The following is a 24,421-nucleotide window of genomic DNA, read 5'->3' as shown; positions in this document are numbered from 1 at the left end:
CTCACTTTACTGCTTTCTTCCTTCTCTCTTGCCTTTCATCTCCCACCCTGACAATAAACAGTCTGGAGCTGAATCCAGAGAGCAGGAACAGCACTGATTCCCTCCCCAGCCAATACAGATCCCAATAAAACTTAAAAATGGCATCCAGATCTTTGCTGTGTGGAATAGTATCTGTCTCTAGCACAAAAGAAAGCACACACCACAATTAGTCGAAGAGGGGGATTTTCCTCAAGCAATCTTCCTCACTAAAGAAAATACTCACTCCCACATTAGCAGGAATGTTTTTGTTTGAGCAAATGAGCACTAGGAATGGAAGCAGCAGCAGCTTGGGAAGAGGTGGAGCTTGTGCAGAAAGGATGATGAAGATGCTAAGGATTAAGAGCCTGGATGCCTCTTGATGCACCAGGTATTTATGTCAGTAATTCTCATTAGATTTAATGTGAATAACAGTCACAAATCCCCCGAGGACTGAGAGAAGAACAGATTCCTTAATGATTCCATGAGGAATACTTTGAAACCTTCATAAAACATTCATATTTGATGGAAAGGAAAACCTACTTTAATAAAACATGTTTACCACTATTATACAATCAGCAGTTGGTATTTTATTTACTTGAGTATAATGTATAACATACTTGCATGGTTATTATATATTATTAGGCTAAGATTGCTTTACTTCATATTATTGGTTTGTTTATCTAACATTAACAGTTCATTTTACTGTAACCTCAAAACAGCATTTTAAGAAAGCCAGAATGAACCCAAGTTTACAGAACAGCTTCTTCTTCTTTCTCTAAGACCCTATTTCTGAATGTGGTTCAAAGGAAGACACAGAACAGATGAGTTTGAAGCAATTGCTGTTTAAGGTTTATTTACTGCCTTAAAGGAAGTTGGAGTTAGTTTGGGGCCCTTTGTTCTGGGCACTGAATAAATGCAGGAGATTTTCAGAGGGCTAGTTTGTCGACTACAAAGGTGTGTCACAAGACATCTGATATGCCCTAAGGTACTTCACTTGGCTGCTTCCAAAGTCAAAAATCCTGCAGGCTCTGTGCCTTATATGATGGTCCTGGGGGGCAGGCTCTTAATACACCACAGCAAGCAAAATAGCATTAGATGCACAAGTTCAGGCACCTTAATCCCATCTTTAAAACATTTGATGCTTCCAGAATACATCCATTTTGCTTGTGACTGCACACCCTCAATGTCCTTTGGCTACAGAATAGCACAAGACATTCATAAAACAATGCACACAGCTACTTAAAACACTCCAGGTTGCACATCCACTGAGACTGAAATTAATACAAATAATTCTGAGGAGAGCCAGAAAAGCAAGCTGTGCTCCTTTCTCTGTTCCAATGTAATCACCTTTCCATAGTATTCCAAGTCAAACTCATTGATGAAATTTACTTATCCTAGTTTATTTTTAACTCATGTGTGTACATTTTAGAAATTGAGAATAAAACGTGTTCAAGTTCCTGTGCAGCTGGGTAAGTACAGGTGTGTGATCCCAGTGTTCTATATACCTTCTAATGGCTTCTAGCATTGCAACCATTGTGAAAATAAGAGTAGTACACAATTAAAGTTCACATATCATGAGTAAAATCTGCAACACTTCTTGAGGAAATGTTAAAATGTTCAACATCCATGTTCTCAACAAGTAAATAACACATTATAGGGCTACATTATGACCAGATTATATCTATTAGTTACTGCTGTGCACCATGTAAATCTCCAGATTCCCCTGGGAAATGAGGAAAATCATTTCAGACTTCAATAACTAACAATCAGTTATTGCTCTGGGCAATAATAAAGCTGAATGCAATTACCTAAAGTGAAGTTAGCAGTGTAACAAATGAAATACAGATTTTTTTCTCTCCTAAAATAAATGTAGCATCTCCTCATCACACACTACTGCATGGTATAATAGGGTCTTCTAAACAGTGTTTTGTCTGAACAGCCTACTTGAGATTTGAAATATATGTGATTAAAACTTATACAAAAAGTTACTTTTTATGACATCACTTGCATGATTAGGGTTAGAAAAAGACTCTTCAGACTCAGGCTATGAATCTGAAAAAGTAAAGCATTCATTCTAGAAAAACAGATTTTTTAAAAAATATTATCTGCTCCCAGTAGTACTCCTCTTTCCACAGTAAAGACAATTTACACCAAAAGGGAAATAGAAATTTTCTGTTCATAAAATGGTTTTGACCAGGTTTTTCTCAAACATGTTAAAGCTGTAAATGCAGCATTTCAGTCTTCATACTTATCCTATCATCTGTCACATTAATTTATTATTTATTCTGTTAATGTGAAAATGTTCAGCCTGTTAGGAAGGAAAAACTGTTTTTATGTTAAGCTGATTTTTAAAAGAAGCGCTTGAAAACTGACGCCCTTAGAAGCTAGAATTTGTCTTAACGTAGCACTAGATTGTATAATATAAAACATATACATAAATGTTTGCAGGATGAGAATTTCTGCATATAACTCAGGAATTAATATTTCAATAAGAATGAAAATACTTGATACTGGATGAAAGAATAATATGCACAAAAATATCCATAATTAAGAATAATAGCGTTTTCAGCTATACTACCTTTCACCTTATTATGTAGAGTAAGTATTAATTCTCCATGCTGAATTATTGCTAATTAATTATCTGCATGTACTTTCTCTTTGTCACTACAGAATTCAATTATCCTGGAAAAGATTTTGCAGTAGAAAGTTAATCCTAATTCCTGATCTTTTGAGAAACCAGTATTTTATTTATAAATACAGATTGGGTTTGAACCATGAATTTTCCAGTTATTTTGAGCTACTTAAGACTTTTTTTACAACTGATGTTTAAGAAATAGCTTCTTATTATGCAATGGCGTGTTTTTTCATATTTTATTCTACACTGGTGTTGACACCTTTTTACAGCTCCTTGGGAGCTAATTACCCCCTTTGAAACTGACCCACTTTTTAGTTGTTGGACACTAGCTCATAGAGTTATACAAAGCTCATTTTTATATATTTTCAGGCAAAAAATATCTTTCTTGTTGTGTATTTATATAATGCATAATTCAACATATCATTAGTACTATCAGTAAGGATGTATTTACAATATGTGTTGAAGTAATTCCAGTCAGATCTGGTTGCCCTTCCTTTTGGTACATGTTTTATTTGAATAAAGATATTGAAAAGATGGCTCACTCGGCTGTACTAATCTTGAATATCCTTTTAAGGTAATTTTAGCTTATATTCAGATAATTCTGATACAAATCTCATTAAAAAAAAATTAAATCCATGTAGCCATTAAAGCAAGGAAGCATCAAGAAGAGCCTCAATATATAGCAGATAGGATAAAACATTACAGTGCACAGCTGCATCACTTTGGTTCAGTATTGTCTCAGTTAACTGGACCAGTGCTTGGCCATTATTTGTAAGGTTTGAGAAGTTCCAGCCTCTTACTGCTCTAATCTTGCTCTAGCACTGCAAAGCAAGGAGGAGAACAGGGATGCTCTCCATGAATGCTGTCTACTACTCTGCTGTTAAGATTCAGTGTCTGAACTCTGGGTTTGATAACATTTAGACACAGGGGAGACTGACACCCACAAAGCCATATCTCAGTGAAGGGGAATTCTGGACCTCATCACCTTACATCTTTGGACTCGTGGCCAGCCAGGAAACCTGGGTTGTCTCTGTACTTTCTTTAGTGGTTTGAAGTGCTGACAGAAAAAGCATTCACATTATTCTTGAATTCAGGCTGTGTAAAAATCCCATCTGTTTTCCCTCACAGGTGATGCCAGGATCTTTCTAGGAAGGATCCTTCTGTCTTGTGTCAATCATTACCAAAGGGAAAAGGTGTTGGGATGGGCAGCCTTGCCAGGAACAGCATGCCAGACACACAGCGAGTGAGCTGGTGCCTGTGTGGCTGAAGAGCTCTTGCCACCACTTCTCCTGTCATCCTTCCCAACCACGGAAAAGGACCAGCAGCAAAAATGGCCAAAAGGACACTCCTGAAGATGCTCTCACACTTCAGTGGCCTGTAGTCACAGCACAAGCCATAAGTAGGCAGAGGCTGTCAAGCTAAAAATTCTAATTGTGAATTTTGTTATTAGACTTTTTACAGAATTTTGTCAGTCCACTTGTGTTTGTGGGAAGAAATGGTGAAGGGTGACTTTTCTAGTAACAAATCAGTAGAGCACGCATTAAAGATATTAAAGAAACAGACAGTGAACCAAAAAAATAGCTATTATTGAAGACACACTTTAATAAGGTTTTTCTGGGAATGACAGTGAGCCACAGAGGCTTTAAGGTTTTTGCCAAAGCTCCAGTTAGGAACAGAAACTCATTTTTATTAAAAAAATGAGAACAAAAATGTTGGCCAATAGAAAATAACATTGAGGATGAAATTAAAAGAGTGTTAAAAATCCACTGCTGGTCTGGAATCATTAAACCATTTTTAAGTGAAGCCAAACAAAAAATTACAAGTGATACTTAGAAAGGGGGAAAGCTTTAGTCCAAAAACTGATGTTTTAAACTATTATGGTCACTGCTTCCAAATGATTCAATGCAGTTTGCCAAAGCAAAGCCTTGACAAAGCACATGCTTACTTGTTGGATAAAAAAGTAACTTCCAGGATTAATGACATGCTTTAATTCTGAATTTGTCACTGATGGGATAATTTTTTGAAAAAATCATGGACTCCTATCATCTGTATTTTGGAAAGCATTTTGATAAATTAGGCAGACCAAAGCAGACACCTGTAAAAATTATGTGAGAGCTGATGGAAATTCCTAGTGATAAGAAATCTTAGCATAACTTCCCAAACCTCAGTTTATTAAAAGTAGGGTTACTTTCTGGTCTGATTACAGTATATAAGCACCTTCCCAGAGAAAAGATGCTGAAAACTTCTCTGATAAAGAGAGAAGAACATTCTCTTCTGATGTAAACTATGAATCTGGAGAATGCATTGAACTGCTGCCTGTGACAAGCTAAACTTTCTCTGGAATACGTGTCAGGAGGAGTGAGACAAAACTGTAGGAACTAAACCTACTTTGATCTGTATCATGTAATCATTTAATCGAATCATTTTGTCAACTGTCCATAAAATGTATTGATTATATAAAAGTTTAACACATTAAACACACATTAAGTCCACATTAAACAAACATTAAGTGAGAAAAAATATTTACAAATAGCCTTAACTGTATCAGCCTAATAATTTGGGACTATCATGTCATTTGGAGAGTATGGATCTCAAAATATATTACAAATAATTTATAAAATTTTATATAGGTTTTAGTTTTCTAGATGACAACACTAATATTTGGAGGCAGTGCATTTCTTAGGTTGATTCTGGCATTGCAAAATCCACATTCATTCTTGGAAGTTGAGCTTTTTATTTGATCCTGTAATAGATAGCTTTTATTCTGATACTTAGCAGGTTAACTTTCTTAAAGAAAATTAACCAAACTAGTGTCACAGTAACTTTTAAAACATGCTATTTCCCCCAAAATGAAATACATAATTGTAATTACCTAATTAAATCAGCAAATAAGAACATCTTCTTCCACAACAGAGATGACAGCTCTTCAGGTATAACAACTATGTTTTACATAGGTAATTCTCTGTGTTATGTAGAATAATCTTTGCAAGCAGAAATTGCAGCAGAAAAAGATTTTATTATAATGCTACCAATCTTCAGTTGGAATCAGGACATACATATTTAAATATGTGGGGATGTATGTACATATATACACACAAACATATATAGTGTGTATATATATATATATATAAAATTTTTTTGGAGGTAAGCGGGGATGTCTAAGTATCCCAATTCACTTCATAAGAGTGGAAAATCACTACCATATAGAGAGATCTGTTAATATTTTAGAGTACAAATAAGGAGTTTTTCCTTCTTTATTCTTCAAGGTTCCCAAACAAATCACAGCTTACTTCTGTCTTGTAACAAGGCCTGTTCCAAAGACCTTTGATGCTTCCTATTGACTCAACAGGCCCTAAAGTAGTAAAATCTTTGTGGAATGTTTATAGATAACCACTTAGTCTGTGCCAGCTTAAGGAAAGCAAAAGGAAATAAATTAAATGCATCTTCCAGTGACATAAGTCTCATGAAGAATTAACTAGGATAAGCACTTACTCTAGCTGGTGCACTGTCGATCTGAACAATGCAGACAAAAATAATAATTAAAACATAGCTTCACGCTGAGATGAAACTTTCAAGAGTGTCTACTGTGTTAAGCTTATGATTTTTTCTGGTTTTGTATTTGCAAGCATAATTACATCCCAGAGGCAACAGGAGCTAGAGCTTGTCAGTCCCCATTTCCCCCTCCGATAGGAGATTAATTTCTTTACACAGAAATCCAAAAGTTGATGCCAGAAAAATAATAATAATGTATACAAGTCTTTTATTCTTTTAATCTGGAATGCATAATTTAATGGCATAGATGTATAAATAATGAAAACATCACATCTACTTTAGACAACTAAGGGTAAACTGAAGGCAACATTTAATGTAGTATTGATTGACCACATCAACCAAACAACGGCAGACATCTGTATGGATGACAGCATTTAGGAAAATGCTACCAAGTCTATCAATACAGATTAAAGTAGGGGTGGGATGGAGCAGACTTGATGGCTCAGAGTCTGGTAATGGAATACAAAGCCTTTCACCTCCAGCATGCTGACTTGAGCCAGCCCAGGTCAGTCTGCCACTGAAAGTCATTACCATGGGACGGTTCAATGAAATGGGTTTCTCCTAATGGCAGGCTGTCTGTGTCACAAAATGCACCATCCATCATGACTGGCATCATGTTGAGAATTTCAGCTGGAAGGCTGGAAGAACAGAGGATGGGCTCCATAACCCTCCTATCCCTGCAGGAAGCATGGGTAAGGACAGCTGTCTGGGGCTGTGCTGCAGGGATTCTAGGAATGCCTGATTTTAGGGATAGTGGTGTCAAGCATGATAGGAGTAGGCACAGCACACCAGCAGCATGAAGTTACTATAGCTCTCTTTTGGATGCATTTGAGAGAAACAGTGACACTGAGGAAAGCAAAACAAGGCTACTAAAAAGAAAAAAAAACAAAAAAAAAAAGTAGCTGAATCAGAATTCTTTATTAGGCAGAGGTGAGAAATTACATATAAAAGCTAAGTGAAAACAAGACAGGATGGAAGAAAGGATTTGAAAATGAAGACATAGTGCGTACAGAGCCAGCACAGGGAGACATTGGAGAGATGCAAAGTGAGGAATTACATGGATAATGGAATGAGCTAAGGTGATTAGTTCTTTCAGTAGCAGTTCTGGTTGGGTATGAGAAGAGCAAGACTGTACCTGTCAAAGCAACCAGAAATTACATTGTTAGGAAGTGACAGGAGCATGAAGAGAGTTTTAGCTTTGTGGTTAGATGGGGAATACTGTACCTTGTAGAAGTTCTGAAGTAAAGTATTACCTGAGAGGTTCAATGTTAGTCTGAATAGTAGCCCAAATCAAATACCTGTTTTATTGGCAATACTGGCTACAGTTCAGTTTAAGTGATGGGAAAAAACTCTTACTTGGTGATAAGAAAATTAATAGAACAAAAATAATTAAGAACATTGTTTCACATCTTTGAACTTAACTTGGTGTTTAGACATACATTAGGAGACATCAGGTTAGACAGTAGACAAGTTGATGCACTTCAGGGAGATAGTTTTCTGTATGTTAATTTAATCTGTGTTGTCAACTTGGAACAAAGATGTTGAGCATCATTTTCCAACCTTTTACCTAAAGTAACTAAACTCTAAAAGCTCAGGAATGGCTTCTTGGAGCTTTGCAAAAGATAAATAAAAAAGGAAACCTATTTTCAATGGGCTCAACTACACTTCTCTTAAGAACAGGTTCACAAATCAGAAACTTAAAAACCACTGCATATGATGAGGAAAAAAAGACAGATTCTTGTCAAATTATCAGAAGAAGCCAAAGATCTTATGAAAGAATGAAAACAGGAGAAAAATCCAGTAGAAGACAGTCACTGAAAACAATTGCTGATTATTTGCTTTAAAAAATTGTGAAATAAAACTATGTAATTTAAAAATACATTTAGAGTTTTACACTAATCAGATCCAGGGATATGACAGCAAACTGATGGGTGTGGCAAGGTCAACAAAAATCCCTCTCTAACTGACATACATTGCATTTAGCGTCACATAATAGTAATGATATCCCTCTTCTATCACCACCCATAAGAGATAGATAAAAAATATCCTAGAACACATATACTCCACCCAGGCTGCTTCTAATCCCACTAAACACAGCAAGCTTGTCAGTAGCACTTCATTGTCTAAAAGTCAACTGCCCTTCTGACCATTCCATTCTGACCAGAGTGAGTCCCTTCTTGCAGAAAAAAATCACAAAAATTGGAAACAATCTTCCCATAAAATGAGGATTAAGAATGAAGACATGAAAAAGTGAAACTAAAATGATGAAAACATCTCAGTGCTTATAGAGCTCTTTTTCATGAAGTCATAATTCCTTATGGCTTTTTTACAGATTAGTATAAAGGCTGCTGGGCATACACTGGTTTATTACTTAGAAGAACAACTGAGTAGTGAAATGAATATTGTGATTAGGTCAAATTAGGTGAAACTGAACTAGAACCAGATGTATTTTGCTACTAAGACTCACGTGGACAAAGTCCTCAGCAGTGGTTCAGATAATACAAAATAATGTAGCCAAGAACACTGATCCTGATATTTCTTCATGGAATTTTTCTGGTTGTGATTCTACAGTCAAAAATCACATGTAATGCCTGTTTGAATGTGATTGCTGTTTTTTCATAATACCATATGCAAAAATCCATGAGCATAACTGTGACTTGGGTTTAAGTGAATCAATCATATTAAAACAAGGAATCAAAATGAAATATTAAACTATTTTACACATATACGGTTTCCGCCCTACCATTAGGAGTATGGATGAAATAAAATTATTGTTGAAAATTCTGAACACAGAAAAATCAGAAGGTGCTCTTGATGATTGTGGCAACTCCAGTCCCAGAGGGGCACCAGATTTCTTGGGAAGAAAACGTAATGTTGCGTCCAGTGAACTGCCACATTCAAAGCAGCTAAATATCCTCTGTGTGAGATACAAAAGGATACAAAAAAGGTAGTTTGCCTCGTGACTCAAAATCAGGACAGGCTATTCTTCTATGAAAGTCATATCATTTAAGGGGTCTATTAATCTTGCCATAGAAATGACTGGAGAAAACTGTGGTTTGGTATGCATGCCAGACACAAACTCTGACTAATAACTTTTCTGCAGGCTCATTCTCCATGTCATCTAGAAAGATGGGAAAGTTCACCTGTGTACGGCTTTCACTACCAAAGTTGCAGAGGTAAACAAATGCAAATATTTCTTTTTCTGTGTATCTTTCCTTACAAGGGAGCGCTACATTTGGTCAACAAGTGGCACTTCGCAAGAATCGAGGCATGTACTTTCAATACTGATCAGTAACCTCTTCTGAGAGTCAGTGGCTTGCTTCTTGCACAGAAATAAAAGAATTATCTGCTGCAGAAGATCCAGCCCCGTCTCAAGGTACCCGGAGAATACCTGCTGGAGTTCATAATTTTCCATGCGTTTTGTTTTTAGGACTTCGAATCTAAATTCCCACTTGCCTTGTGATGATGGGGTGCTGGAACTAGATGATTGTTTTCGGTCCCTTCCAACCCAAACAATCCTGTGATTCTACAGTGTGAAAGAGGCTAATTTGTTTTCACTCTACAAGTCTGGAGCAACACAGCAGCTTCCCTGGAAAACCCTGCAACACACTCGAGTGCCACAGGCGAGCGGGAGCCACCCGGCCACCGCAAGCGCCGCGGGGCCGGGGCACAGCGGGCGGGACTGGGAGGCGGGGACGCTCGGGCAGGAGGTGGCGGGAGGCCCGCTAGCGCAGGAAGTCGCCCCAGCGAAGGAGGAGGGAGGAGGCGGAGCTCTGCCGCTCGGCCCAAGGTACCGCGCCGGGTCCCGGGGCGGGCGAGCGGCCGCGGCCGCCGGGCCCGAACGGGCGCTGCCCCGGCCCCGGCCCCTCCCGCGCCGCGGGGGCGCCGCCATTGGCCCGCGGGCAGGGAGGGCTCGCACCGGCGGCGCGCGCGGCCGGCCCGCTGACCGCCGCGGGCCCGCCCTGCCATTGGCCGGCGGGAAGCGCGCGGCGTTGCGATTGGCCGGAGCGCGCTGTCAATCCGGGCGGCCCCGCCCCCGGAGCGCGGGCTTAAGGGGCTGGGGTGGGAGAGGGTCGGCTGTGCGGCCGCCATATTGGGCGTGGGCGGGAATGTCTATCGTGCTGGGTTGTCCTGCGGTCGCGTTTGGTGCTTCGTTTCACCGTGCCGGGACCCCTCGACTGCCAGAGCTGCTTTTCCGTGCTCGAAGAATTACGGCTCTGACCAGGCAGCCAAACTGGAGGGAAACAAACCCCTCACCGAGGTGTCCTCGGCGGGGCTGTGTTCGAGGCCTGGCCCGGGCACGCCAGCGGGGCCGAACTGGCCGAAGCCCGCAGTTCCTCCATGGGAGGGTAGCTCGCGATTTTCCTTCGTGAGCACGACTGCTCACATGCCGCTGGCCCGTGGTTAGGCGTGTGTGCGAAACTCTGTCTTGTGTGAGGTTTTAGGGTGTCTGGAGCTGGACAATCTGCTGCTCTGTGTGTGCTGACCCCCCACGTGCAGTGAGACCGGGCCATGTAGTGCTGGGTGTGTTCGGCCGGCTGTGGTGTGCAGTAAATCTGATCCAACCCGATGTGTTGAGCTGGCTATGTTTGCCTTACAGGCGTGATGTGTTCCGGGTACATTGGACTCCTTTGTGTTCTCTGCAGAGTGCTCTGGTCATGCCTGTGCTCAGAAAATCCTGGACAGAAATATGTGAGAACATGTGAGGTGCAAAAACTTCTAAATGTGAAGTGTTGGCAGGGGATTCTCTGCCACACTTTCATGTGGCTCTCAAGCTGCTCCACCTTCCGTCAGCCCACACAGTTACAAGGACAGATCATAGTAGTATCAGAAACCCATTCTGAAAGAGCTTATGGTGTAATTGGGTGGCATATGCAGCACACAACTTCACAGTCAGTAATTCAATTGCATGTCATAGGTTTTGAGTTCCTGTTGAGGCCCAGGCTCATTCCTAAAGAGCTAATCAGAGTGGAAGGATACCTGCTATTAAAGATGTATTTCTATAGTGGGAAACTGTACCATTGAAAAATTGAACCATTTCTTAAGTACTGTGGTTTGGCATGTCATCCTTGGCTGAATCACTTCACTCTTCAGTACAAAATGGGCTGGAGACAAACAATTGTTCAGAAAATAGCTTGTCTGCTTGCCTAAAGAAAAATTTGGCCAGTTTTTTTGTTGACATGATTGTCTTTCATCACTCATTAATTCAATTTATCATCTAGGACTTATTATATGTCATTGTGAAAGTTGGAAAGATTTAAGTCTACATCAGATACAATTTATTTATAAGTCTTCTAGCTAAACCTGGTTGAGCAGGAATAGATGAGCACAAGTAGATGACCTCAAAAGGTCCATCAACAATCTTGGGAATTGTGTGAATTTGATTTGTGTAGCCAAGAAGAGATTACCACAATGTTCTGCAACAAACTTACTTGTTTGTAATAGTATTTTGCATTTGCAAAAACAATACAGAAAATACTTTCTCAATGCAAATGTGGGAGCTCTTCAGACATCTAGGTTTTGAAAGATTACTTCAAATCAGATTACTAAAGCAGAGATGCATATCAGCAGTAGTAAAGTTCCTTATGTATTTAGCTTTAAGTCTTACACTGAATTTTGTACAAAGACATATATGTGGCTTTTATAAAGTCATATAAACAGGACTATGCCTTCCATATCAGACACAAGCAACTGAGTTCCAGAGTTTATTACTGCATCACATTGAATGCCCAGGATTTTTACATACGTTGTTCCTTAAGAACATACTTTAGAGAAAGATAATATGTAAGGAGATACATACTTTCTTCATAAAATTGGGAGTAAAGGCAGTGCCTTTATTGCTGGTTTTTGCTTGGTTACTTGTGGGATTTTTTCCATGAATTTGAACTATGCAGAGTAAGTTTACATGCATTGTAAGATGCTACACTCACTTCTGCTTGTTCTGGATTTCGATAGTTCTTGCTGTTAGACTCTGCAGCCTCTTCAGATTAGGAAGCCAGTTTGTGTGCCAGTTTGGAAATCTTCTACCTCACTATTGGTGAAAAATACAGAATGAAGTCTAGTCATGTAAGCTAATATATTAACCTCTGGTACCGCTCAGGGGGTATTTTTAGGATTTACTTAATTCAAATATTTCAGCCAAATTCCTGCAGTGCAGTCTAAACAGCATCTGAAGCTCAGTGTACAGTGGCAGTAGCTCCAGAGAACATCCAGTTTTAGTAGACCCGACAAAGAAAACAAGACAAGAGTCATTTTCTTTGGATTCTGTTTTTGCAGTGCAGTGAAGATACCTTGAATTTTTCTGTGAAATTTGTTTCTCTAGACCATTAATTAGTTTTGGTTAGATAATTTTAAATACTTTTCAAAATTAATTAATACCATGAAGACTAATTACTATTAATTGCAGTTAGAATTTTACCATTTCTGTGAATTTTTATCATGACTAGGAAGTTGTTTGGTTTCTTTCTTTGGGATATTTACATATTAATCTAAATTTTGCATTAAACAAGGCAAGCTGTGAATTATAGGAGAGGCTAGGAATTGGGCTAATAAAATTGAGTTCTTTAACAGGCAAAATTAGGTTGCCTGTTAAAAAACACTCTGTTAAGTACTTGTGAAGAAAAAGTGAATTATTATGTTTACACGTTATGAGATATGTGAAGAGAATGCAACATAGGTGATTTTAAGATGTAGACAAAGAAGGCAGTCATTTCCATTTGCAGTAGAAGTCTCCCCCAGTCCTCTGACTCTCATACACTACCACTCTTGTAATGCAGTTACTCCTGGGAAACAGGAGTGTGAAAGTCAATGTTTTCTGACCCAAACTCTGCCTTAAATTTTTCTGCTCTTGTGGATTTTTTCATTTGCTTGCAGGTTTACTTTGCTTGAGGAAAATATGTGAAGAGATTTACAAAATAAATACTAGCTGATCATTTTTCAAAATAAAAAATGAAGTGCATTTCAGTGAATGGCTATCCTCATTCCAATTGAAGTCTGCAATAATTAAATATTAAAATGATCCATGGTTTAAATTAATATAAAAATTTTTCAGGAGATTATTACAAAGATTAACATTTTTAATGTTTTAATAGTCCCATAGTTGATCAATCATAGGCGCAGTTGAAACTGCTTTTAGTTAACTAACCTGATGATCTTACACATCACTGCAGTATTAAGTACAACATAAACCTTGGGGCGTGATTGGTAGAGGAGATGAAGAAACAGTGTCTCTTAATAGCTCTTTAATAATCAGGTTTATTCTTGAAGTATTTTTTGACACACAAAATAAGCAGATAACAATTTTTTTTCCTTTTGAAAAGAAAATAGGAAGGAAAGGTAGTTCTAGAAAAAAAGTGGTGTTTGCTGTAGAGCAAGGAGCTGTTGCTGCATGTAATGACAAACATGGATGGTCACTGGCATGGCTGTGAAAGAAGAACAATGTGTGTTCTTGCATGTGTGTTTTCAAATAGAACTTGCATTAATGCAGCTTTAATATCACAGAATTATCTGCAACAGCCTATGATTCCTGATACATTTTTATTCTTTAGAATTTTGTTTGAAGGTCATGGGAAAATGTCACAGAATCCCAGGTGCTTTTATATCACTAGCTGTGCACAGATACCCCTGTAATCAGTGAGTTGAGTAAATACTTGAGGCATTCCTGACAGGGACAGTGCTAATTCCTTTGTTTCTCATTTGTTTTGTGTTTTTTTAGCCACAGGGCAAAAATCATCATTAGTGATTTTTAAAGTTTGATTCTGGCTTTCTAAACACACACTGCAGTGATACAGTGGAGGTTTGCACAATACAGTTTATTGTGTCCTGAGATTTTTTGCAGTTTTAAATATAATACATACATCATCAAAATATTGTTCATTCATATGTTGTGATTGTTCTTGTATTCATCCTTCACTCAGTGTGTTTTACAATCAAAAAAGAGGCAGAATTGGGAAGAAAGGCTGATGAATTAGCCAATGTAAAACCCAGAAGGGTTTGTAAAGAAGGATCGGAGATAGGAAAGGAAGGGTGCAGTAGAAATCCAGGGCTAGACGTTGAGCTGATAAAATGAATAAATAAGGAAAGACTGTTCTGACAGCAGAAACTTATGGTGGAGAAGTCATGGCAGAAAGGACAAATGTGAGAGGGGAAAAGAGCAAATGATGGCAGTAGGTTAGTGTTGGGAGTGATACTTGGAAAGTTAAAATCCAGAGGACAAGGTGAAACCCCCATTTTCTTCACAAATTTGTTGTCACTTTTTAATGCTGTTATTTCTAGTTTTAGGTAAGACAACAAATTTAAAATGGGGTTGCATTCTCTGTAGTTGTTTGTCTCTAGCCAGAAAGCTAAATTCTCATGTATTTCTATTAAAATAAAATAAGTAGTGAAACAAAATAATAACCTTTTATATCATGAGCTGTTTTTTATATTGGGGAAACAGATTGGGTTGCAAATGTAGTAGGCTTCGAAGTCTCAGTTGTTTTCTCCCTGGGTGTGCTGTGTGGTGTAAATGAAGAAAAGGTTACGTTTACCCATGATATTTCCCTCTCACATTTACATTATCAATCAGCCTGTGTAGCTTTTTGTGCTTTTTATCTATTGTGTTTTCATTGTAATCTTTACATATGAAGTTCTCAATTCTACAAACTCTTATGCTGAAATTTATTCACAAATGGCTCTGACAGATGTAGTCTAGAAGCCTTAAATGCTGTAGTTGAAGATGGTGCCAGCTGGTTGCTTCTCTCCACCTGAGATTGCAGTCCTTATGGAGGAGCCTGCAATACCTGCCCCTCAGTTCACTTCCCTCACCTGAGCTCGCGTTCCTTTTAGGGTGCTGTGTGCTGATGTGGAGGCTGGGAATCAGGTCCTGGGCACAGAACATATCCCCTTTTGTTGTCCTTTCTTACAGCCTCCTAAACTGTGGCATGTTAAGCACCTGGGTAAGCAACATCTTACAGCCTCTCAGATACCCAGAGCTTGTTGAAGAGACTCCTCTGTGGTTTTGAGTTAAAAATGTTTAAAACTTTTTTTTTTTTTTTTAAATTACCTGTATTTTAAATTTGTCACTGTATCAAGTCAGGGTGGAGGATATTTCCAAGCTTGGCTTTACCATATCACCGCCTCTCCTTACACTTGACTTTTGTCTGCTTTTGGAAGTGATCATGCCTAAAAGCTTATATTAAAAACCATTGTTCTTTCTTTCACGTAATATGTATGCTATAGAAATTGTTTAGTAGGCGATGTGTTGCTCTCATTGTGTGAGGAGCTGGTTACACTGCCTCCAATTAAGATTGCATGACTTACTTTACTGCTAGACCAGTTATGTATTACTTACACTCTTGCCAAAAGGAAATTGTTAACCTGGAGCAGTGGATTACTTGTTTTGTTTTTGTGTCTTGGCTGTCAAAGTGAAAACACACTATTTATATTGCTAACATTTAAATTTGGTTAGGTCCTTGATTTACTATTACTCAACTAAAATTAATTTTAAAATTCAAACTGTACAGTAACAATAAAATGGATAAAGAGCTGTTGAGCTGCCAGCAGTCAGAAGTAATGGCTGGGAGGCCACTGGCAATGGTTGAGAGCCGGTGGGGACTTGTCCCAGCATTCGCATCAGGTGTGATGTGCTTGTCATTTTGGTCAGTTGTCTATGTGTAAACATACAAGCATAGTGGCAAAGAATGAATAGTTCAGTGATTGCTAGATTGATGAAGAAAGGATGAAGTTTAAAGCATGGCTGAGATCATGGTAACATGAGTCTGTTAGAATGTAGATAATGTGCCTGGGCCAAGGAACAAGGAATGCTGGATTTGTGTGTGCAGAATGGAAAATTCTTATCTTTTAGAGGTGTGGCTGAGGGAAGACTTAGAGGTTTGTGTGGAAGGTCCTGTAGACAAAGAGGATTCAAGTGCAGGGCAGTGTCAAGAACATGCTGCCTAGGAGAGGTAGAAGCATGGTTTGAATAATAAGACCAGTGCAGAAATGTTGCATCTAGTTTTATTTTGATGGAAAACATGTCCTGAAAACTTTGAAAGCATGATGAAGGTCCTGGACAGAGTTCTGTTTGTAGAACTGCTCTTGGGAGGTGGGTTTGAGATTGGGTTCACGCTTGCTGTGGTGTTTCTGACCACACATCTGCCTTACCTCAGCCAGCCCTGTTAGCTCTCCCTCCCACCTGGCTGCTGCAGGGGCCCTCCTACATATATACTGTTTAGTGTCCTAGGCAAAGCTGTGCTGAATCTGTTTGAATTTGTCATTCTTCGCTTTGCAGAGGACATGAAAAGCATTGATTCTGTTTTGCTGTATATATATGCAGCATGAAAAGCTCTCAAGAATATGTTTTTTCAACAAATTTGAGTATTGTTTTAATGGTGCTGCTAAGAATTGCAGCAGCTAATAGTTTACTGGTTTTTTTTTTTATTCTGAAATCATGAAATGGTAAAAGCAAGGATGGATGTTGCTTTCCTTGGAATTTTTTGACATGCTATTTAATTTATGAATGAATCTTTCTGTAATTTGGAGTGAAAAGGTTAATAAAGCATTGTTAGATTGATGCTTACTTTTTATTCTGAAAGAGGATAATTTAAAAGCCTGGGTTATTTTAGTATCTTTCTATGTATACAAAGCTAGAGACCAATAGGCTAAAGAGGGAGGGTTTTCTAAAAAAAATATTATAGAGACAAAGCCTATTGAAAAAAACTTGAAACTATTTTCATTTTAAGTACACCAGTGGGGTTAAATTATACTAATAACTTCTGTTAGAGTAACAGATCATAATAATTTAAAACTAAAGTTCCTGGCACACTTGCTAATATCTTTTATGGCTTCATTAAAATACGTCTGAAGTAATTTACAGAGCAAGGCTTCTGGGTGAATTCTTCCAGTTCTGCATGGGAAGAGGGCCTGTTTATCTTCATGCATGTTTATATAGACCCGTGGAAATTATGATGTAAATGTGGATGTTGTACTAAAACATAGCCATATATGCAGAGTAAGGAATTCAAAGCATTTGTATTCTGTCACTTATTGCACAAAAGTAATGTATATTGTATAGGCTTAGTTAAATTCTGTATCCTGACCATAGAAGGGCTGACTATAGAATATGTACTCTACCTTGAGGGGACCTTGAAGGGGAGGGAATAATGTGTGTAGGAAAAAGCCCGGGGGATGACTCTCTTACCAAACTTGTCTCTTTTCTGGTTTTGAGCCTTCACATTTATGAGCATTGCTGGAAATAGTGAAGAGCTGGAAGGGTGTTTCCCTTGTACTATACTGTTACACATTTTTATTTACTCACCTTATTAAAATAAATATATAGATCAGTGTGGGAACAACTGCAAAGCTGAGTGTGTGGGATAAAGTCTTCTGAAAGGTAAAAGAGGAGGCAACTTAGCTTCATTTTTGGAGTTGACCCAGCTCTCCTTAAACTTTTAAAGTTACTTACAGAGCTGTACAGCTATTGATACGGTAGTGGCTAGACTGGGCAATTGCAGCAAGAAGGGAACAGACCTGTAGTTTCTTCTGATGTTGGTGTGTTCTTAAGAAAACCAATTTGAACTCATTTTACTGTATGCTCTAGAAGGTTTTTCATTGTTTTATGTCATTTACAAGGCTAGATTTCAGGCAGTGCAATCACCTTCTCCGAATAAAGCTTTATGGCAAAAATACACATTCTGCTTTTCTGCTAGCCAAAGGCGTGTGCAAACCCCTTGTCCTGGTTTCTCACCCAAGGACTTCCTAGTGCTTAGAGAGACACACTCAGGAAATTTGAGCAAATGGAGTGGATTGTCATCTGCCATTTTATCTCAGGCTAGATTCCATAAGAAATGCTCACAAAATGCTTTTCAAATGATGTCTTTTAGCAGTTCTTGTTTTTGGTATAGGAATCTCTCATCAGAGGTATCTTTTAGGCCAGAAAAGGCCAACCTTTAACGCATTAGAATTCAGAATCTTAAATAAATGAGCCATCTGCTGAAGCAGCCACCCATAAAAAAGTGTTGAATTTTGTATTTCACTACTGTTTTTATGGTAAATAAAATTTCACTCATATTGAATTACTCAAAACAAAAGGAATAATTTTTAAAATGTTTTTGTCTCAGTGTCATCCTTTCTTTTGGCATTCTTCTGGACAATGAACCCTGAAGCAAAATCTCTTCCTTATGATACGCACCTGCATGCTGTTCAGGGGCGGAGGGAAGAGATGGGGCTGTAGTCTCCTCCCATTAGTGGGAAGAGCCTTGAAAAGAGCCCAAACAGGCATTTGCACAAATGGTTTAATCCAAAATCTTCAGCCCTTCAAATTGTATTTCAACTGATAATTTTCTGCTGGTTTATGGTTTTTCATTTTGCTGGCTTTCTTCCCAGCTGCACTCCACAATTTTCACTGCTTTAAAAGGAGGCAAGAAAACAGTTTACCAGATTTTCTGATTATTATCAAAGCTTATTTTTTTATTTGGTGCATATAAAGGTTTTAGCCTGATTTTGATCCGTTCATTTATTTCAATCTTTGTTCAAGGTTCAGATTGTAGATAGATATCAATGATCTTACACTCCCCTTTTTGCCCAAATACAACATAAAGCTCCCAAAGAGATGGTATCATGTAAGCTATTACTTTATTCTTTATCTTAAAAATTACTGCTTTAAATGGGATCTCCAGGTAGTTTTCAGGAGAGCTAAATCTTGAGCAATTTAGATAAAATCTGCAGAGTGTGTGCTTGGCCTATTGTTTTGAACTACTTGGGAAACTACTGAGCTGAAGTTATTTATGTCATATTAAACTTCTCACCCACTTATGGCCTAAACCTTCAAAACAAAATAGGACTTATTTTTGAAAATGCTGCTGTTAACATCTATGGGTCTGTGTTCACTAAGGCTGACTATTAAGCTCATTATTAAGTGTTGTAGGGCTTAACTTTACATTTTTTCTGTTAACACTTAAGTTAGCTAATGGTTATCCACTAGGTTTTTGTCTCAATTTTAAAGAAAGAAAGTACAAAAAAAAGATATATTGTGTTAAGGCTGATGAAATGCATGAAAGTTTTATGTTCTGATCTTTATGGGGAAGATCTGCATCTGGATGGAGCCTTGTGCCATATGTTGCAGGAAGATCCTCCTCAATCAGGGATGTTGGACCAGATGACCCACTGTGGTCTCTTCTAACCTCACCAATTCTGTGATTGCTCTGTCTTTAATGAGCTGTTGAATAATGGAGGAAAACATAAATACAAAACCCACCAAATTAAAACACATTGTTTCTTTTGCCTGGTGACTAGACTAGATGATTTTTTTTTTTTTTAAAGCTGAGTTGTTTTCCTGAATGCTTAATACAGCGAGTGAAGCAAACAAGAAAATGGCATAAAACTATTTTTCTTCATTCATAGATCAGCCTTTTTAATACTTATTGAGCTGCAGTAGCTTCAGAGAAAGGAAAAAAATGTGCATTTGTTCTGAATGCTGGATGGAGAGATTACCTGAAGCAGTGAGCTTCAGCGGGCTCTTCTGAGAGCGACCAGCACTTTCGGGGCCGGGGGCACACTTGCCACAATGGCTGACGAAAGAGGCGAAGGATGGGTCATTCTTTGGAGATGTGAAAGCTGTTTATTACTTCAAAGGGGATCCAGGGACAAAGACAAACTTGGACTGAGGGCACAGGGTCTTATATGGGGGAAAAGGGGTCGATCTGTGTGTCAAGGACTAGTGGGAACAGGTGAAAGTGTTGGGGGGGGGTGTCAGCAAACCAGGGGAACCAATAGGGTAACAGGGGTGGAAGACTGAGCAAACTGGGACCAGTGGGGATTGGGAGAGAGGAGAACATTCTAGGGAGAACACAAATGCGGTGAATGAGGGTTGAACTGGGGTGGAACAACTGTACAGACCGATAGAACTTTAGACGTTACCATGTGCCTGCAAGAGGCTGGTGGGAGGGAGGCACTTCTGACCCTAATCTTAGAGGGGAGCTTCAGCCTCTCCAGGGCTGAGGCATTATAGCTCTGGTGGCAGGCCCTTGGGCCTCCAGGATTATCCTTTAAGGCTTGTACACCAGGTTTAGTAATGGAACAAATAATTTAGTTTTGCTGAAGTGTTACAATTAGGTCTATGTGGACTGAAGTATTATTTGCTGCTGCCATTTGTAGAGTGCTTTCAACTTTTGCAGGCTTGCTCAGGGTAAGAAGGGAAGCAATCATTTGTCCATGAACATGTGACCAGTTTTGGCAGTTACTATGACTTGAAGTTGTATGATGGAACATTGTGTGATACTAGAGTGAAATATATTACAGAAGGGCACATTTGTTTGCCTCCTGGCTTTGTGCCTGCATGATGTATTTGTGGCTATTTTCTCTTCTGGTTTTCAGTTACTAAGATAATTTTATTTGCCAAGAGTTGGGCTTCTGCTTGAATGATAGGCATATTCAAGGAAAGTGGGAATCAATGTTAGAATTAATGGAGAAAAATTAAGTGGAGACTTAACCTCACATACTTTAAAAAGTTTGGGTATTTTATTAACAGTATGAGAGCATGAAGAGAAAGGAAGAATTACAGCAGATTTAAATTGTCTTGTTCTGATATATTACTTTAAAAACTATTTCAGTTTTTAAACAATGTACTCTGAAATCTTTTGGTTTTCGTAGTCTTAAGGTAAGGCAAGTGAAAAGAAAGGCATCATAGAAATAAAAGCATGATAAATATGAAATTGCTACCTGTTCCAGTTTTTGTGTGTGTGTGAATAACTTTAGAAGTTACAAGATTTATTTTCAATAAAGGTCATTATCCCATTTTGCAATATTGAAAACTTTGTGAAACACTGTTCTCTGGATGGTTGAGAACTGTAGTTTAAGATGGATATACTAAAGGGAAGGATAATCCCTAAATACTTCTTCTCACTGGAGGAAGAAATCAGAATTTCATTTCCATCAAAAATGAGCCTAAGCTTAAAAATCTACAAATGAGAAATTAACAAGTGTGTGTAATTAAAGCATTCAGGCTTATAGCAAGGCCATGGCTTGTGGCAGTCCCAGGAAAGTAGTTTTTAGGAAAAATAGAACTTTTGTCAGTTCCCACAACTAAAGAGGGGAGAACAGAGGCCTTAATTTCTCATTTAAGGAAGGGAAAGAAGTTGCTCTTGCTCTTGCTGTAACACCTAGGAGGGCAAAACAGTCTCTGAGACTTTGGAGTAAGACTCAGGTAAAACTGTGTGGGACTCTATTGCATCTAATAATGGCAGCTTCGTGACTTACTGAAGTGCTTAGGCAGACTTAGCTGATTTTGAAATTTAAGCTCTTTGACCTCTAGCTTTATACCTGTTATTTAGGTTAGTCCCTACTTTATCAAAGGAAATGTGTGCTGAAGGGGTATGTGGCGGGGATCAAAGAGGGAGTAAAATTGCTGGGATTTAACTGAACTGCAAAAGTGTCCTCTGCTGACATGTCCATTACTGGGGCAGAGCAAGTAATTGTTTCTCATTGTTGCTCTTGACTCTATGAACTTTTGCTCTTGAGGCAGAGAGCTGTGCTTCACTCTGTTTTGTGTGTTGGTGGTGGTGACATCTTCCCTACACCTCGTGCCACAGAGGTGTCTATAGAGCATCTGCAGGTGCTCCCATAGAAGCTGTATCCATCCTTGGCAGATCTGCCTCTGGGCAGTGGGGTGGTCTGGGTGTCCTTTCTTCTACCCTTTTTAGCTCTGATTTCTACCATAGTCCCATGTCCTTCCCTCTCCCCCCACAAATGCTTAAACAGATTCAGTTATTTTGAAGAATGTTACTCTGAAGTATGGTGTCAATTATTGTGTAATTGTCCCTTCAGCGGAGATTACTCTTCTCTCTCTGAAGTACTACATTTTGAACTGTCTGGCAAGGCAGAAATGAACCATGTGTATGCTTTTTTTCCTTTGTGAGCTTCTTAAAGGATATTTTCTTGACACATCAGTGCCATCATAGATTAATAAAAATAAGGGAAAAAAGTTCCTCTTTGTACGTCTAGAATTTTAAATTTGTTCAGATGAAGCTCTGTCTTCATATTAAATTGAATATATGTTTCACACATGCTATAGCTGTACTCACCTCTAAAGTAACCAGGGAATCTTGTTCTGAAGGCATAGCAACCTCATAATGAAAATAAAATGTAAGGTACATAGAATCACTACAGTTAGGAATATTCTGCAAAATCTCCTATTTTTAAATAGTAAGAATAACACCAATTGCAAAATAGATTTCTTCTGTTTAAGTAGTGCTTTTATAAGTGTGTTTTGGCCTACTGCATTTTCATCCTGTAGAAGCAGAGGCAAACTGTACTCTTCTGGGAATGGAAGGAACCTTTTAACATTTTTAATAGCCTACTTTTACTTAAGAAAGCAATTTTACATAAATATGAAGTCCTTTTAAAAAAATCTTACTCAGGTTTTGCCACCCTGGAAATGTTCACTCTTTTCCTAGCTGTGAGTACATTTAAGGATAATCTTTTCAACTCTTCAGATGTTTAAAAACATTCAATGTTTACCAAAATTATGTAGACTCTTCACTAGATGAGAAAATGCAAATATTTGGGTGTAAATAGTCCCACCAAATTTTAGGCACCCTCAGGAGAATTAGGAACATTATTACAAGAAAGCAAGATTGCCAGAGGTGATTTGGATTCCTAACTATTACATTTCTTTCTTCACCCATTGCAAAGGGAGTGAAGATGGCCTCCTGTGTAGCTTGTGTGTCTGAATTATGTTCCTGAAATTTAGTGGGACTGATCTGGGTTGTTGATGAAATTAGTTTTTCAGAATATATTGCCTTAGGATTTTGAAATATTTACGAGGATATGCTCAAAATTGTTAAATAAATGCAGAGCTAATTTCATGCAATTTGTAGGTATTATATAACTAAAAAACAACAGAGCATCTCCTTTCCCTGTAGTGCAGAGGGTACTAATTGCAGATAACAATGTGTGTTTTGTTCCTAGTGCTTACATGAAGCTATGAAACAGCCTGATATATGTCTGAGTAAAACTTGTAGTTCCTAAATTGTTTGAATCTTTGGATGTGGTACAGTGTTTGTTGTCCTTGTGTAGAATGTTGAAATTATTTTAATATCTGTTCTGACTGGAATTATGGATCCTGTATTTTTGATTAATTTTCCTAAATTTAATTAAATTTAAATCACCTCTGCTGCTTTCAAGGTTAAATTAAGTAAAGAAGTATTGCATTCCTTTTATTAACAGAAGAATAAATAAATCCCCAGATAAAGCAGAGATAGATTCTGCAAGAAGCAGCATGGGCAGGGGACTCTTTCCCTGGAAATAATAGTCTCATTTTTTGAGAGAGACTTTCCAGAGGAATGGAGGACTACTGTAAGGCTTACCAAAAGAACATGAATGTATTTTGTTTGTAGGGTTTTTTTAAGGTAGTAATAGTAGTAAAGATTTTAAAATTCTTTTTCTTGGCTGCAGTATGGTTAAATAATTAATCTACATTATTTTAGCAATTTTGGCTACAGGCTGCTTCCACTGCTGTGTAGACAGACCTTAGTTACTGTACTTCAGCAGTACAATAACAAAAAAAAAGCCAGTTATAATAACCAGCAGCAACAATTTCCAAAATACCTACGTGCAGATGGCTTTCCACTTTAAATGCAGTGCTACCAGTTCTTTGGGGTAACTTGATGTTTCCAGATGATCCAATGTGCTCCTTGAATTTTACCTGAGGTAGATATAAGGCTATTTTTGCTTTCTTATAACTGTAAATATTTTACTGTCCATTAGTTATTAAACTATCTGCTCTGGAGTTATCTGGGAGAAGACCAGTTCCTTCAATGATATCAGTAAGTTTTCATAGCATCTTTGAATCATGTTAAAAATGAATCAGTTTATGAATTCAGATGATCAGCCTGCATTATATCCAACAAAACAAATAAAGAGTTATGTTTAAGGTAGATATCTATTTGCAATTAAAGATGAGGAACTTCTGCATATATGCAGATGGCAAAGACTTGGTTCAGTAGCTTTACGTTTTGTAGTGGTTCTTTTCTGTCCTGAAGTTTTACTTATTTTCTCTCAGCTGACTAACTATATCTCAGCTACAAAACCAGTAATTTCACTGATTATTTCTTTAATGTGCCCACTGTTAATATTTAGGCAACATACTGGGAGAGTGCAGTCATGCTGTCAGATATCACTGCTAAGAAAGTTTGTACACATGCAGATATGCATGTATTGTGAGTGTGCACTGATTTACAA

General features: G+C 38.2%; 1 protein-coding gene across 2 annotated transcripts in view; it reads left to right on the top strand.

Annotated features, from left to right (window-relative positions):
- Nucleotides 1-9,895: 9,895 nt before the first annotated feature.
- The window catches only part of TRIQK (triple QxxK/R motif containing), a 60,782-nt gene continuing 46,256 nt past the window's right edge, over nt 9,896-24,421 (top strand). Inside the window, exons 1-2 of one of the 2 annotated variants that reach the window (XM_050971858.1) lie at nt 9,918-9,995; nt 23,948-24,006. In XM_050971858.1, the coding sequence (XP_050827815.1) occupies nt 24,006 (1 nt within the window). In that variant the 5' untranslated portion in view covers nt 9,918-9,995; nt 23,948-24,005. Of the gene's footprint in view, nt 9,996-23,947; nt 24,007-24,421 lie in introns of both variants that reach the window. The other variant, XM_050971859.1, reaches the window with a different exon arrangement.

The sequence above is a fragment of the Serinus canaria genome, chromosome 2 (genome assembly GCF_022539315.1).
Source record: "Serinus canaria isolate serCan28SL12 chromosome 2, serCan2020, whole genome shotgun sequence".
Lineage (NCBI taxonomy): Eukaryota > Metazoa > Chordata > Aves > Passeriformes > Fringillidae > Serinus > Serinus canaria.
This window is presented reverse-complemented; position numbering and strand designations above follow the sequence as displayed.